Source organism: Eucyclogobius newberryi, unplaced genomic scaffold (assembly GCF_026437365.1).
Source record: "Eucyclogobius newberryi isolate DKJ021-1_F unplaced genomic scaffold, fEucNew1.0.hap1 SCAF_6, whole genome shotgun sequence".
NCBI lineage: Eukaryota > Metazoa > Chordata > Actinopteri > Gobiiformes > Gobiidae > Eucyclogobius > Eucyclogobius newberryi.
Genome location: NW_027316278.1, coordinates 28,232,908 through 28,248,634, shown reverse-complemented (window position 1 = coordinate 28,248,634; position 15,727 = coordinate 28,232,908). Strand labels below are relative to the sequence as shown.

Below are 15,727 nucleotides of genomic sequence, written 5' to 3'. Positions count from 1 at the left end.
AAGAGTAATACATCACATTATTGGAAGACGTAGAAGAACACAGGCTGCCAATAAGATTGTACAGAAACGGAGACCAAATCACGATCAGTCCCAAGTGGACTAAAGCCAAGAACAAGAAAGTCAGACTCGGAGAAGACGGGGCGTGACTGCCACTGCCTACTGCCAATAAATACATGAATGACAGCACTTTTATCAGTTTAAGGCGTTTTGGATGAGTTAGAATGAAAGAAAGTAGTGTAAAGCTCTGTTTAACTCGATAACCCTCTTCAGTATAACGCCTGCTTCTGAACATAGGAGCTCTGAAATCCATGTGATCTGTAAACATGCTAACAGTGTCATGTGCGGCTGCCTCTGTAATCATGGGGGTCACACACACACACACACGTTTACCCACACAGAGCCTCTCTCCTCACCTCCAGCGCTGCGCTCTGGTTTTGAGCCCAGGCCAGAGCCTCCATTTAAAGGTTCTGCTGTTGTCTGAGCAAACAAAGCAGCGCCCCAAGACGGTTCAATAACAACAGGCCCGCTCGTATTTTTCTGCTTGCGCTGAAAGAAATGTTTCCCCGACTTTCCCTGTCAGCCTTGTGAATGTTTGGAGTGTAAACAGCGTGGCAGGGCACTGGGCCTGGTATGTGGCCGCTGCACATCTGCACATATGTGGACAGAGCAGATGTGGAATGACACTCACCCTCTGTGCTCTCTGCGTCGACACTATCATATTCACAGACCTGATGATGCGCTAAATGTAGCCTGTCTGGGTGGCCTTGGCTCTATTGTAGATGTCCCAGTGTCTTATGGAAGGAATATCTTATGTTTATTTAGCACCACAATAGCCTGATAAAACATGTTTGAGTCCAGGCAGGAAATGGTGGTTGCTGTCTTTCTTGTCATAACTTACTTTTAGTTTTCAGTATTGTGGAGAATGAACATGAGATTCGGAGGAGAAAAGCCAGCCGTAATGAATCATGATGGTCCGTCGAGAGGTCCAGTGATGCGGATTTAGCGGGAGAATGGGGGGTCTTACCTGATACATGTGAGATTTAATTAGACGACGGGGATTGTGGAACGGCCAGGGAATTTCACAGGGGCTTAGTTTGGCAAAAGAAGGAGAGAACTGAGAGAGAAATAAAGGAGAAAGAGTGTGTGCGTGCATGTTTGGGTATTTTATTTCATTGTGGGGATTTGAAATCTACACATCTCCACTTTATGCTTCGTGGAGACCAAAAACCAGGCCCCCACAATGTAAATCTTTAAAAAATGGATCATTGTCTTGGTTTGAAGTTAATATATGGGTTTACTTTGGTTAAGGTTAAGGATCAGGCTCCAGGAAAGTGTCCAGCAAATGTAATGTCCCCTAAAAGCATGGAAACACGACATGTATGTGGGAATGAGGCGGGGGGGTGACTTGTATGGACCCCTTCTCGTCTTCCTAAACTAAATTGTTTAAATTCTATAGCCCTCACTTCATTTGTTTGCCTCTGCTCCTTGGAGGAGAGAGAGAGGCCCCTGTCCCTGCACATTCCTGGTTGCTTTGTTTTTCCCATGTTTGCTTATACCTCATACACCCAAGAAAGAGTACCCAAGTCGCCCCCCTTACCGCCCCCTTTCAAACTTTTTTTCTTCTTCCAATGCCTTTGAATTAACCAGCTCTGGCTAATTATATGCGTCTCCCTCTCGCTTCTCTGTGTAGCTTCTTTAAGACTTAACACACTTTGGCAGGACTTAGAAGTGCACAAGGTACATTTGTTTTGTGCTCCCTAACCTCGCTGCATGCTCCTCTGTCTTTCTCTACGTGTAACAAACTGTCAAGAATTTGTTTAGTTAAAAATAATTTGACATATTTTTGTAGACAACGTATGTGCTGAACAGTGCCCAGTTAATCATAGGGCATTGCTTTTATTCACAGGTGATTTAGATTCACCCAACCATAGTGGCGCTATTGTCCTTTCTCAAACGCTTCATGCCATGTCCATGTACAGTGTCTGTTATTTCAGACGGTGAAGTTTGGTCATTATTTCTATCTTGCTCATGTTTCAAAAGTTGTGGTATAGCCAGGAATGTCTTTGTCTCCCAATCATGCTCCACCTGTTTAGTACACATTTGCAGTATGTTATTAGTGGTTACCGAGGTCTACGGTCATTTTCACACTGCCACTAGTTAGGTTGACGTAAAGGAGCTTCTGTTCTAAGTAGGTGCGATGGTCCCAGTGTGAACGTGGCAGTCGCAGTCCAGAGTGTAGTTAATGCTTCTATAGCATTCTGGTGCAGGGCATGTGTGTTGTGAAAGCGAACGACCTCGGGCCAAACTAAACTTCAACATGCAGTCTGCATTAAGGCTAAAGGTGCTTGGAATTTGATCAAAAATGTGTGTATTTGCATTGCATGAATGGGAGCAGCAGAGCATTTGCAACCTGCATCTGACAAGGCAAATGGTGTCAGCTTTATGCAAATGCTAATCAGGTGGTTAACAAGGGAATGAAAGTCAGGTAGATCACAATGGGATTGGAATGTCCCAAAACAGGTTTAACAGCTGAACAAAGGCAGGGCGGGTTCAGGATAAAACTCCTCCCTCAGGGCAGGGCCAATTCAGCTCAGAGCAGTATAAAGCTTCCACGGCCAGCTCCATCTGATTGAAATTACTTTTGGATTGAAGTGGAAACATCTTGATCTTAAAATACTGTCCAGGTGACTACTTTTGAAACTTGTTCTACTATGGATCTCCGACTTGTTACTTAAAGGCTAAAAAAAAGTCCCCAAACTGTAGCACCAGTCCACGATCCCTCCAAAGGTATCTTCAATGTGAAAACTGCTTTTTGTCTGTTCTTGGTGACTAAATCTTGTTTCATTGCAGGTACTTCTTCGCTGTGCTGGCCATCCTCACAGTCCTGGGAGTGCTCAATGGACTGGTGCTTCTGCCGGTCTTACTGTCATACTTTGGGCCGTATCCAGAGGTAAGTGGTACATTAATTCAGGCATTTTTTGGGGCATCTATTGGATTCTTAGGAGACTGTAAACTGTTGATGTAGGTGTTGAAGGTCTTTGCTGGTTCTTTGGTGTGAATCTTATTTTGCAACGCCATAGTAAGAGGGGTCCATTAAAGCACATATAAGTTGAATAATACTAATACTCCTTCTCTCTGTCAGGTCTCTCCGGTGGATGGACGCAGTCGGCTGCCCACTCCAGAAGCTCCTCCCCCTGTGGTGCGCTTCTCTGTCCGTCCTCAGCCCCACACCACGGGGACCAGCACACACATGTCAGGGGCCATGTCGGACTCCTCAGATTCAGAGTACAGCTCTGTCAGTTCAGCATCTGGGACCAGCCAGGGGCCCCCCTCACAAAGAGGACACACAGACAGCAGGAGGGGCCCCAGAAGCAGGCCCAGGCAGCCTGATCCTCCATCTTATAATATATCTTCAGTAAGTATTATTTGTTTATGAATAAATATATAAGATTAGTACCATTAACCCACAAAAAAGACAGGAAGATGGTTAATAACAATCTGTTATTAATTAAAACAGCGCCAATATTCAACTGGTATTGAACATTTATGTGAATAATACTATAGTTATAAGGCAACAACAATGTCATGAAGTTATATTTCTGTACAGGTGGATCAGAGATGATTTCCGTGTTATGAGACATACTGTGATTCATTCTGGTTGTTTTGCTCCACAGAGTGTCTCTCCTCAGGGCTGTGATTCAGGGCCTCATTCCAGGGCCCCTCAGCGCAACAGGGACAGCAGAGACTCTAAGAGCCACAGACAGGCTCCCCCCCCAGCCCGCCCGCGCATGGACGCTTTTGAAACTGCTACTGAGGCTGGGGGCCATAGAGAACACTTACCGGGTCCCAGAGCCCACTCCTCACATCACCTCCAGCCCATCACCACGGTAACAGCCTCAGCCTCTGTTACCGTGGCTGTTCACCCTGCCCCTCCCTCCACCTCCACTTACCCTCCATACACTGCAACAGACAGTTACTTCTCAGCCGGCCCCCGGGTGCCTGAGCAGACCATCCATGACCCCCACGTTCCATTGGACCCTCAGTCAGGGGCCCGAGGGGCCAGAGGGACCAGAGCGGCCCGAGTTGAGGCCATGGAGCTACAGGACCTGGAGGGTGAGGCGAGGGACCACAGCAACCGACGAGTCAGCTGAGGTAAGTCCTGCTTTGATGATGTACTTTTCTGATCCTGGGTCAGTCTGACTCATAAAGGTGTTTTGTGTTGCAGTTTTGCTGATGGACGTCAGAACGGCCAAAGATGGATGTTACTCAGCAGTGAGAAGCTGCCAGTGTTGCCGTCATGGTGCTCATTCTTACTGTAACACAATGGACAATTGTCATAGATATTTCTATTTGTATTTAAAATGTACACATATGTAAATATGAAAAGAAAGTAGCTATAATTTAGGAGCTGTACATCTCCTCATAAAGACTGGGGCTGCCATTTTATATAATGTGTGTGTGTGCTGTGTGTGTGAAAAAGAGATTACTGTTCATTCACTGTGGATCTGTGCCATTTAAAGCTCCATCCAGATAAAACCTGAGCAACACTGCTGCTCAGACATTATAAATACTATAAAAGTCTATGCAAATTTCTCTTCTCAAAATATCTGCCAACAGTGGGCGAGTGACTGAAGCAGACTCCACCAGACTCCTGCAGTGGGAGGAGTCCGCTGGTCACTGGCAATACATGGATGACTGTTTACATGTGAATGAATGAGTGTTTTGTATAAAGGTACGCATGGTTGAATATGAATTTATCACAAACCTGTGATAGTTATAAATCAATACTGTTAACTTGACACGCTATGCGTGCTATTTAAGATGAGAACATATGAAGACATTTTGGGCTTTTCATTTTGATTCTTTTAGTTGCCTCTGCATTGGAACCTGTTTTCTTCTCAGCTCAGTATCACTGATGTTTTTATTTTAGTCATGTACCGTTTAACCTTAGCAGTGCCACCTCACAAATGTTTTTACATTACAGGGATTCTCTACAGGGTCCACATGGGGCCCTCACTGCGGCCCCTTATGACCATGTCTAGTATAAGCTAAATTCTGACCGTATACTGTACATTCAGTTCAACAAGGCACTGCATAAAAGTCCACTCACAGATTCTCTCCCTCAGTAGCTCTCCTCTTGTTCTCTGTATCCAAGTATAAGCTGTGTGTGTGTGTGTGTGTGTGTGTGTGTGTCTGTGTGTGTGTGTGTCTGTGTGTGTCTGTGTGTGTCTGTGTGTGTGTGTGTGTTACATAGAGCTCAGACTGGTCCTGACCTGTCCTCTGTCCCAACTGACCACCGCTCAAAGCATCAGCCATTATTCCTTTGTGCCTCAGTGTCAATGGTCTGTACATTTGATCCTCGATCATTGGAGATGTGCACACTTGTGGTACTTTATCTTTCCTCCTCCGCAGAACACCTCTCTTTTACTCTCCTCTCCTCCTATACTATCATCTCCTCCTGTACTCTCCTCCTGTTCTCTCCTCTCCTTCTGTATTCTCATCACCTCCTGTTCTCTCCTCTCCTTCTGTACTCTCATCTCCTGTACTCTCATCACCTTCTGTACTGTACTCTCCTCCCCTCTTGTACTCCCATCACCTCCTGTACTCTCATCACCTCCTGTACTCTCCTCTCCTCCTGTACTCTCGTCACCTCTTGTACTCTCCTCACCTCCTGTACTCGCCTCTCCTCCTGTACTCTCCTCTCCTCCTGTACTCTCCTCCCCTCCTGTACTCTCATCACCTCCTGTACTCTCATCACCTCCTGTACTCTCATCACCTCCTGTACTCTCATCACCTCCTGTATTCTCATCACCTCCTGTACTCTCATCACCTCCTGTACTCTCATCACCTCCTGTACTCGCCTCTCCTCCTGTACTCTCCTCTCCTCCTGTACTCTCCTCCCCTCTTGTACTCCCATCACCTCCTGTACTCTCATCACCTCCTGTATTCTCATCACCTCCTGTACTCTCATCACCTCCTGTACTCTCCTCTCCTCCTGTACTCTCGTCACCTCTTGTACTCTCCTCACCTCCTGTACTCGCCTCTCCTCCTGTACTCTCCTCTCCTCCTGTACTCTCCTGTACTCTCCTCCCCTCCTGTACTCTCATCACCTCCTGTACTCTCATCACCTCCTGTACTTGCCTCTCCTCCTGTACTCTCCTCACCTCCTGTACTCTCATCACCTCCTGTACTCTCCTCTCCTCCTGTACTCTCATCACCTCTTGTACTCTCCTCACCTCCTGTACTCGCCTCTCCTCCTGTACTCTCCTCTCATCCTGTACTCTCCTCCCCTCTTGTACTCCCATCACCTCCTGTACTCTCATCACCTCCTGTATTCTCATCACCTCCTGTACTCTCGTCACCTCTTGTACTCTCCTCACCTCCTGTACTCGCCTCTCCTCCTGTATTCTCCTCTCCTCCTGTACTCTCCTGTACTCTCCTCCCCTCCTGTACTCTCCTCCCCTCCTGTACTCTCATCACCTCCTGTACTCTCATCACCTCCTGTACTCTCATCACCTCCTGTACTCTCATCACCTCCTGTACTCGCCTCTCCTCCTGTACTCTCCTCTCCTCCTGTACTCTCCTCCCCTCTTGTACTCCCATCACCTCCTGTACTCTCATCACCTCCTGTATTCTCATCACCTCCTGTATTCTCATCACCTCCTGTACTCTCCTCACCTCCTGTACTCTCATCACCTCCTGTACTCTCCTCTCCTCCTGTACTCTCGTCACCTCTTGTACTCTCCTCACCTCCTGTACTCGCCTCTCCTCCTGTATTCTCCTCTCCTCCTGTACTCTCCTGTACTCTCCTCCCCTCCTGTACTCTCATCACCTCCTGTACTCTCATCACCTCCTGTACTCGCCTCTCCTCTTGTACTCTCATCACCTCCTGTACTCTCATCACCTCCTGTACTCTCATCACCTCCTGTACTCTCATCACCTCCTGTACTCTCATCACCTCCTGTACTCGCCTCTCCTCTTGTACTCTCATCACCTCCTGTATTCTCATCACCTCCTGTACTCTCATCACCTCCTGTACTCTCATCACCTCCTGTACTCTCATCACCTCCTGTACTCTCATCACCTCCTGTACTCGCCTCTCCTCTTGTACTCTCATCACCTCCTGTATTCTCATCACCTCCTGTACTCTCATCACCTCCTGTACTCTCATCACCTCCTGTACTCTCATCACCTCCTGTACTCGCCTCTCCTCTTGTACTCTCATCACCTCCTGTACTCTCATCACCTCCTGTACTCTCATCACCTCCTGTACTCTCATCACCTCCTGTACTCTCATCACCTCCTGTACTCGCCTCTCCTCTTGTACTCTCATCACCTCCTGTACTCTCATCACCTCCTGTACTCGCCTCTCCTCCTGTACTCTCCTCTCCTCCTGTACTCTCCTCCCCTCTTGTACTCCCATCACCTCCTGTACTCTCATCACCTCCTGTACTCTCATCACCTCCTGTATTCTCATCACCTCCTGTACTCTCCTCACCTCCTGTACTCTCATCACCTCCTGTACTCTCCTCTCCTCCTGTACTCTCGTCACCTCTTGTACTCTCCTCACCTCCTGTACTCGCCTCTCCTCCTGTATTCTCCTCTCCTCCTGTACTCTCCTGTACTCTCCTCCCCTCCTGTACTCTCATCACCTCCTGTACTCTCATCACCTCCTGTACTCTCATCACCTCCTGTACTCTCATCACCTCCTGTACTCTCATCACCTCCTGTACTCGCCTCTCCTCTTGTACTCTCATCACCTCCTGTATTCTCATCACCTCCTGTACTCTCATCACCTCCTGTACTCTCATCACCTCCTGTACTCTCATCACCTCCTGTACTCTCATCACCTCCTGTACTCTCATCACCTCCTGTACTCGCCTCTCCTCTTGTACTCTCATCACCTCCTGTATTCTCATCACCTCCTGTACTCTCATCACCTCCTGTACTCTCATCACCTCCTGTACTCTCATCACCTCCTGTACTCTCATCACCTCCTGTACTCGCCTCTCCTCTTGTACTCTCATCACCTCCTGTATTCTCATCACCTCCTGTACTCTCATCACCTCCTGTACTCTCATCACCTCCTGTACTCTCATCACCTCCTGTACTCTCATCACCTCCTGTACTCGCCTCTCCTCTTGTACTCTCATCACCTCCTGTATTCTCATCACCTCCTGTACTCTCATCACCTCCTGTACTCTCATCACCTCCTGTACTCTCATCACCTCCTGTACTCTCATCACCTCCTGTACTCTCATCACCTCCTGTACTCGCCTCTCCTCCTGTACTCTCGTCACCTCCTGTACTCTCATCACCTCCTGTACTCTCATCACCTCCTGTACTCTCATCACCTCCTGTACTCGCCTCTCCTCCTGTACTCTCGTCACCTCCTGTACTCTCATCACCTCCTGTACTCTCATCACCTCCTGTACTCTCATCACCTCCTGTACTCGCCTCTCCTCCTGTACTCGCCTCTCCTCTTGTACACTCCTCACCTCCTGTACTCTCATCACCTCCTGTACTCTCATCACCTCCTGTACTCGCCTCTCCTCCTGTACTCTCCGCTCCTCCTGTACTCTCCTCACCTCCTGTACTCTCCTCCCACAAATATGTAGCGGCTCCTAAACCATGTCCATGGAGTCTCTGTCAAACCATGTTGTGCCCGCTGCTTGCATGAGTACCGTAGGGTTTTGTGTTCGTTCCTCCCTGTCACATTGGCAATTATGGAGAGAATCATAGCTGGCAACTATTTTATCATTCGTAATGTTTTTGTCTTTGAGGTTCAATTTCGATATTTATATTTTTGTAATATAAAATGTATTGGGGTTTTTTGTCATTCTTGTTGTAATGCCAGTGGTTAACAAATGCAGGGATTATGATGTCTATTGAAAAACACTATTACAGTTTAATGTTTTACATATTGGAGTTTGATCTGTATAAAGTGCTTACTAATGTTAAATAGGAGAAAGAGTATATAACACTACATTACAGGTGTCATCATAGCTCTTAGAAGATTGAAGTCCAATTCAGTGGTTCAGACTCGGTTGGCTTGGATGTATGCTGTTTTCAGTTACAAAGATAAATGTATGCCATATAATTTATTTATATGAAAATTTATTTTTGTAGTGTACATAGTAGCGGTCAAGGTATTTGACAGAAGTATATTTTTAAAGAGTTTATATGTAATGATATACCATAACAGATTAAAGGTTAAAGGTACACACTTTCATTGCTAAGCTCTTGCGGACAACATGGACACCTCCATTCAGTATTAGCCCACCAGCTGTCACTGTGGGTTTGTCAAAGGCTAGGCTATGAAAGGAGAAAAATGTACTAGCTCTAAATATTAATGTTCAAACACTGATAGAATTCTAACATAAAAATATAACTTATTTGTTTTTGTTCATACCTTTAATAAATGAGCTCTTGAAATGATGTGGATTTACTTGTCTTCATTCATTTGTATTCCTTCTTCTTCGCTAAAAATGTGCCGTATGTTATTACATTTCAATTCTCAACCTGATTTTGTTGTTGTTATTCACCGTTTATTAAGGTGTATATTATATTCTGTTTAAAGTTGTTTCATACTTTTGACTCTAACCATTTCTCAATATTCTGTTTGACTACTACATTATGAAGGTGTTTTTACCTGCCACTGTACATATCGATTTGACAAGATTTTGAGTCAAAGCATAAAAAATGTATAAACACAACTCTTCCCCCCCCCCCCCCCCAAATTCAATAGGAGTCATTCCATTTGCATCTACGAGTGAAGTGGCATTCCAAATACTAGCAGAGCTAAACCAGGTCTAAATCAGGGCTAAAGTAGGTCTGAAAGATTGTTACAGTATATAACTTAAATATGGATAAATGAAAGTTCTAGAACATAAGAGGACATCGTGTACAACCAGAAGGAACGCAAAATACACAGATTCAGCTCAGATCAATCTTGCTGCTAATTTGCCTACATGTAAATAGTTAGCAATATGTATTATTCTTCATAAATAGCTCAGTTTACTCCTGATGTGGACTTTGCTTAGTCCTTTTGTCCTGGTCTAGTCCTGGTCTAGCCCGGTTTTGGTTTTAGGATAGTTCTGGTCCCACTTTTGATATGGTCAATGTTGAAGTACTAACACTTTCCTATTAATACAATTCTTATTATCGGTACAGCTTAACAGTTTAATGTTTGTAATGACATTTTTGTACATGAATAAGCGTTCGTAAAAACTATAACTCTTATGGTACTAAGTAATAAGTAGTTCATTAATAGGAAAATGTTAAAATCAATGACTGGACTGGACAATGAGGAGATTTGGACTAAATTTGAAAACTTTACCTACTTGACAGACTTATGGGACTTTTATTTTGTGAACTAGATGTCCCGTAAGTGTATTGTATTTCTTTTTTCTGTGCTTTGTTTTGTTGTTCTTTTTTATTTTAAGGAAAATTGTTACCTTACCTCTCACCCCCTTTCTCCCATCTCACATCTGGCTCTCACTCCTCCTCCAAAAGCCCACCCATCTCCGCCCCCTACCTCCACTCCCTGGTCAGCCTGATTTTGATTGACAGCTTTATAGACTGCACGGAAATTGGTTGTAGTTACAATACAGCCAGTCTGCTCGGAGTAATGAAAAGGGGCATGCAACCTGCAGCTTGTGTCCCAGCAAGAGAGGGCTGTGGAGGGAGAGATGGAGACACAACCCAAAGCTGCATGGGTGGCACACATTGAAAATAAGTATCGCAATTAGGAAGTTGATCTACTTCAGTAACAAGATAGAAACATTTTTTGTTGCTATTTGTCCTGTTAAAGTCAGTTTTTAAGAGTTTCTTCAGTTCTGATAGGGTTCTGGTCACTTGTCACTGCCTTAAATATCTGTCTGAAGGGAGGAGTTAACTTAAACTGACCAAGACTATTTTTTACGGCATGAAGTAAATTGTTGTTAGTTAAGTCCATTGACCATATACCATAAGGTGTCAACTATCAAAACATATAGTTTCATTCACAAATGTTTCAGCGATTCTCCATATTCATTCGGCTCCTTTTCCACAGATTCAACAAAACGTTTGAACTCAAAGGAGCACGTTTTAGATCACCTCCAAATGATGTCACATGGTGAACAATGATCATACACCTTCATCAGACTCACTCTAATTATTTCATCACTCTTAAACTAAGAAACAAAGATGAATTAAGAAAGGCCTTTGCTGGTAACTGTTTTGTACGGTAAACTCATAAATGGGGGTTGAACTTATAGGCTTAATTCTTTTTTCATACATATAGAACATTTAAGCTAATTCAATATAATACAAAGCAGGTAATGAACTTCAACATGTCAGGTTTAACCATGACACTATAGCCAAAGGATCCAGAATGACTTTGGATCATGGTTTGAGTGTGTAGAGCCAGTAAAGAGACACATGTCTGCTGAAGGCCCCGAGCAGAGCGGCACATCCTCCCAGTGACAGGGGGCGATGCAGGGACTGTTTTTTGTCCCCTCTGAAGCGTCCTAACTCAGACTGACATGTTTAGTCCCGCTCAGGTGTAAGTCGTGAAGAACACATGGAGCTACACTCACAGGCCCTCTGATGTCAGGTCATAGTGTTTTAGAGAGAGTGAAGGTTTATCATTATTGGCACTTTTAATACCCTTGGAACAAATATTTTACAGTAAATAAGTGTATACTGTATTAGAAGTCTGCCTATGAGTTGACTGTTTCAACTATTTTCATGTAGTACTGTGCATGTGCACTTGATATTTTCATCTACTCCGCCAGAGATTACTTTCTTCCACAAGCTTTTTAGTGCCAATTGCCTCAAGGTTTTTACTGCCTCCTATTGGGAAACACACTTTGTGTGCTTTTTATAAAGATGTTTCTTACATTCCGTATCAACAAGAGCAGAAAGAGATGTTGCAATGCTCTTTGGTTGTAAAGTTGTATTAATTATCGTGCATATTTGTGCTTACATACTCTCCACAACATTGCACACAAATGCTAAAATGACTTTGACCAAACTGATTTGGCCTCCCATTGTAATTAAACATCATAATCCACCTCATTCGACCAGAGCACACAGAGTACAGGAGCTGGAGTGCTTTCCAAGGCGTCTGCTCAGCCTCAAGAGTCAACTCTATTTGTCTAAATCGGGCGCTGTATCAACAACCGCATGATGCTTTGTACAGATTTATTTTTCGGAGAGAATGTGTAAATCCGGCCTTGGGTTGTGTGCGTGTGTGTCCCGCGATACATGTCAACACTGCAATCCTTCTTATGCAGCAGCCCTCACTGTGAGGCTGAGCTCGGAGGCTGTCGATGATGGACAGGGCTTTCAGGGAAACAGAAAGGCGATGGATGGAGGAGCGAGGGAGACACTCAGAGGAGATGAAAGAAGAGTGGATCGTATGTCCAGCTCTGGTTTAAGTCCGGAGAGCTTTTTGTGGTTTGATGCTTGACACTTGACACAAATATTGATTTGAGTTGTCTTGAGTGAGGTGCTTGTCAGATCTATACAGCTTGGGATTGTGTCATAACTCATCGACAGACTTTTCAGTTAGCCTAGTATTAAACCAATAGAAAATCTAAGATGCTATGTACTAAACATAGCATTCCTTCAGAAGTATTCTGACTCTATACTGTGATAAATGTATTTACCAGTAGTGCCATTGTAATTTATTGGGTATTTATTTATTTTTTTGTATACTTAATGTTTCTCTATGGACATTTTTCACTGCTTCCACCGCATTTTGGTGTTTAATCTGAAGCTGAGCTCTAGTTTATTCGATGTGTTGCATTATATTTTATACAAATGTCCAAAGACCCATCATAGTCAATTACTGATTCCAACTTTGTCAAATATGTCCATTTTAAAAATTTAAATTATAACATCAGTTCGGTCCTTGATTGTTGGTGCAGTTTGTGTCATACTTCTCTTTTTCTTTCCTGTCGTCAGGAGTATGCTACAAAAGGTATCCATTCACTGTGTCCATGACAGGAGTTTTAAGGCCCAAATACATAGTTCTGAAAGTGGGATGCCAATGCCAAAAACAGTCTGCAGTGCTTTATCAATCTCACTTCAATATTTTTGAACAGTCGGACATTCCCCAAACACATGATAATGGTGAGTCCTCTGGCAACCACTGATTCTCAGTTTCGATTTCAGTGCCTTTATAACATGTGAAATACTATTGCAATGCATGCAGACTATTGACAAGAGACAGTTCAAATCCCAGCAAAATATTTTTTCATAAGTCCATATGAGACTGTACGTTTGTGCAGAGACTACAAAAATAATACAAAATATTTAGTTTATTTATCTACTATGTTTCCCACATTTGTCTAATTACCTTTTATCAACAATTTATTCAAAAATATCATTCTCCAAATGAGATCAGATTGTGACCAAGATGCCTGTGAAAGATTTGATAATCCATCTGCCCAGTTACGCCCATTTACTACAGAAATGAACCAGTGCCAGTGGAATCGTAAATATTTTTATGGCCACACATTCTCTTTTAATAGACATGTGTTTCCAAACAATCATGGAGCATTTTTTTTTACAACATGCAGCTCTCCAGGAATCATGGAAGACAGAACAACTACAGAGAGGCGAAAGATTTCCAACATGACAAGAACATTACTATTGGAGTCTGAAATGTTGTCAAATATACTCAACAATCATAATTTAAAAGCAATAACTCGAATCACTAAAAAAAGTGTCAAGTCAAACCGGTCAGTATTTTCTGCTCATGCCATCCAAAGGTAAAGTTGTGCAAAAGTGATTGAATTATTTTTACTCTTCTCTGAGGTTTGTATCAGTTGTAAATGTGTGAATTATTAAGAGAAATCACCAATTGTAAGACGGCAAACTGTAAATCATGGTCGTCATATGTCTATCGCTGATAAATTATTATAGATTTGCTGAGTATGACTGAGATTGACAATAATCCTCTGTTTGGAGCTGGCCAGATTCAGATTTGGACAAAGAAAAAGCTTTCGGTGGTGGTGCAGTTCTGTGCCGGATCAGGAGAGGGGAGAAGGAGGGAGTAAGGGGGGAGTGGTGTGACTGGTGGGTGGGAGTGACTGTCTGAGAGTAATTAGAATGAGTGATGTTGTTTACTCCCATTTCCCCTCGCATCATTTATTCTGGATTTGTGGAGAGACCAGTCACCCTCTCTCTCCAGTTCTCTCTTTCTTTCTTTCTTTCTTTCTTTCTCTCTCTCTCCCTCCCTTTCCCCCTCTCCATCCCTCTGATGGATGAATCCTGCAAAGCTGTTCCAAATCATGTCATAATGTCTGTTCTCGACTCACACGACAAACTTTCACGTGGCTCAGAGAGTTTGATTTCTGAATAAATGTGTGGATGGAATAGATTTGTGAGGGAAAAAAAATTAAGAGTTAAGTAATTATTCTGCTCGTGTGTTTTTTGTGTGAACAGTATGTTTTATACCTGCTGTAATTCAATTTAGGGGTGTTTGATATGTCAAAAAAATCACAAGTCTTGGAGCCAGCTCACCATTTATTTACACTTTACAATTATCTTTATTTTGCATTGAAGTGGTTTCATCTGGTTGCTCTAAGTGTTCATTCTTCACTATGATTGGTTAATTCCATCTGTCATTCGCTCAGAGCCTTAAGGAGGTTGACCAATAGGAGGAGTGGGTGGAAAGTGTCAGTATTTAATCATGAAACACACAATCGCGATCTGAAAATAGCACATCATTACAGGAATGTGCTCGATTGTCGCCATATTGCCACGCCCTTTATCAACTAGCCATTGTTTTACTTTTATGTATATCCCTATGAGTCAAAATTAACCCTGTTATCAAACCAAAACATGAACAATATGAGTAAAATCCCTGCTGACCAAACCTAGCTCAAGATCTGGAGACGGGTCCCTTGGCGCTGCAGGTTTCCTCCGCAGCATGAAGCTATGGGTCAAATCAAATGACCTTGACCGTCACTGACAGCTGAGGAACTGATGAGAACAGAAAGTGAGGAAAAATAATCTAGATGAGCCCCTACATTCAACTTAGAACAGTGCATTTTCCTCCTTTTCAAACCTCTTGTCACCTCAATGTCAACCACAGTCTGTTACTTTTGACTTTTAGCGATCCACATCTCAACTGATTCATATAAATGCACTCTGTACCCTCTCTCCTCTTGACGTTTTAGCCACGTGACACGAGCCTCCACCACCTTTCCACCTCGACAGCAAAAGCCTTCTTAACCTGTGTTTCTTCATCGACCAACGATCCTGACAAATCTGTCTTTGACGCATCGCTGCCTTTACCTGCCCAGGTCTTTGCTCCTCGGTCATTTGTCCGTTTAAGTCAGCCCCGGTTGAAATAACATACAATATATCTGAGGTGGGTCTTTCCTTTGTGGTGATGGTCAACGCTTCGGAATTCGCTAATGATCTGCCCATTCATCGAGGGAAAGGAGAAGAGAGAGAGGGATTTTTTCTTTCCTCTTCCATGTGTGCTTATTGATTCTGGCACCGTGACAGGCGCCTAATGAGGAACAGGGCTGGAGGAGAGCGCCGAGGACCCAAAGGGAGGCTCTTTCTGTCTCTCTCTCGTGCTCACACACACTCACACATTCCAAATATGGACACTTGACTCGGCAAACTCCAAAGGCTGGAAGTTGCCAAAAGAATGCCAAACTGGGGCGGCAGTGGCTCGAGTGATTAGAGCGTTTGCCAATTAACTGAAAGGCTAATGGTTCAG

The 15,727-nt window shown here is 43.9% G+C and overlaps 2 protein-coding genes across 2 annotated transcripts in view; both read left to right on the top strand.

The window, feature by feature from the left end:
- ptch1 (patched 1) overlaps positions 1-4,961 on the top strand; it is a 74,680-nt gene extending 69,719 nt beyond the window's left edge. Inside the window, exons 21-24 of the mRNA XM_072434084.1 lie at positions 2,851-2,950; positions 3,143-3,415; positions 3,675-4,152; positions 4,226-4,961. Of these exons, the coding sequence (XP_072290185.1) occupies positions 2,851-2,950; positions 3,143-3,415; positions 3,675-4,151 (850 nt within the window). The 3' untranslated portion in view covers position 4,152; positions 4,226-4,961. The remainder of the gene's footprint in view (positions 1-2,850; positions 2,951-3,142; positions 3,416-3,674; positions 4,153-4,225) is intronic.
- On the top strand, positions 4,298-9,438 carry LOC140347461 (uncharacterized). The gene is made up of 4 exons (XM_072433900.1): positions 4,298-4,315; positions 5,413-6,072; positions 6,394-6,652; positions 8,598-9,438. Exons 1-4 carry the CDS (start codon positions 4,298-4,300, stop codon positions 8,678-8,680), a joined length of 1,020 nt encoding a protein of 339 aa, XP_072290001.1. The 3' UTR covers positions 8,681-9,438.
- Positions 9,439-15,727: the final 6,289 nt, after the last annotated feature.

Coding starts and splice junctions, on each gene's coding strand:
- LOC140347461 (XM_072433900.1), top strand. Junction 6,073..6,393: donor TACTCTCCTCTCCTCCTGTA/CTCTCCTGTACT, acceptor TCCTGTACTCGC/CTCTCCTCCTGTATTCTCCT. Junction 6,653..8,597: donor TTCTCATCACCTCCTGTATT/CTCATCACCTCC, acceptor CACCTCCTGTAC/TCTCCTCCCACAAATATGTA.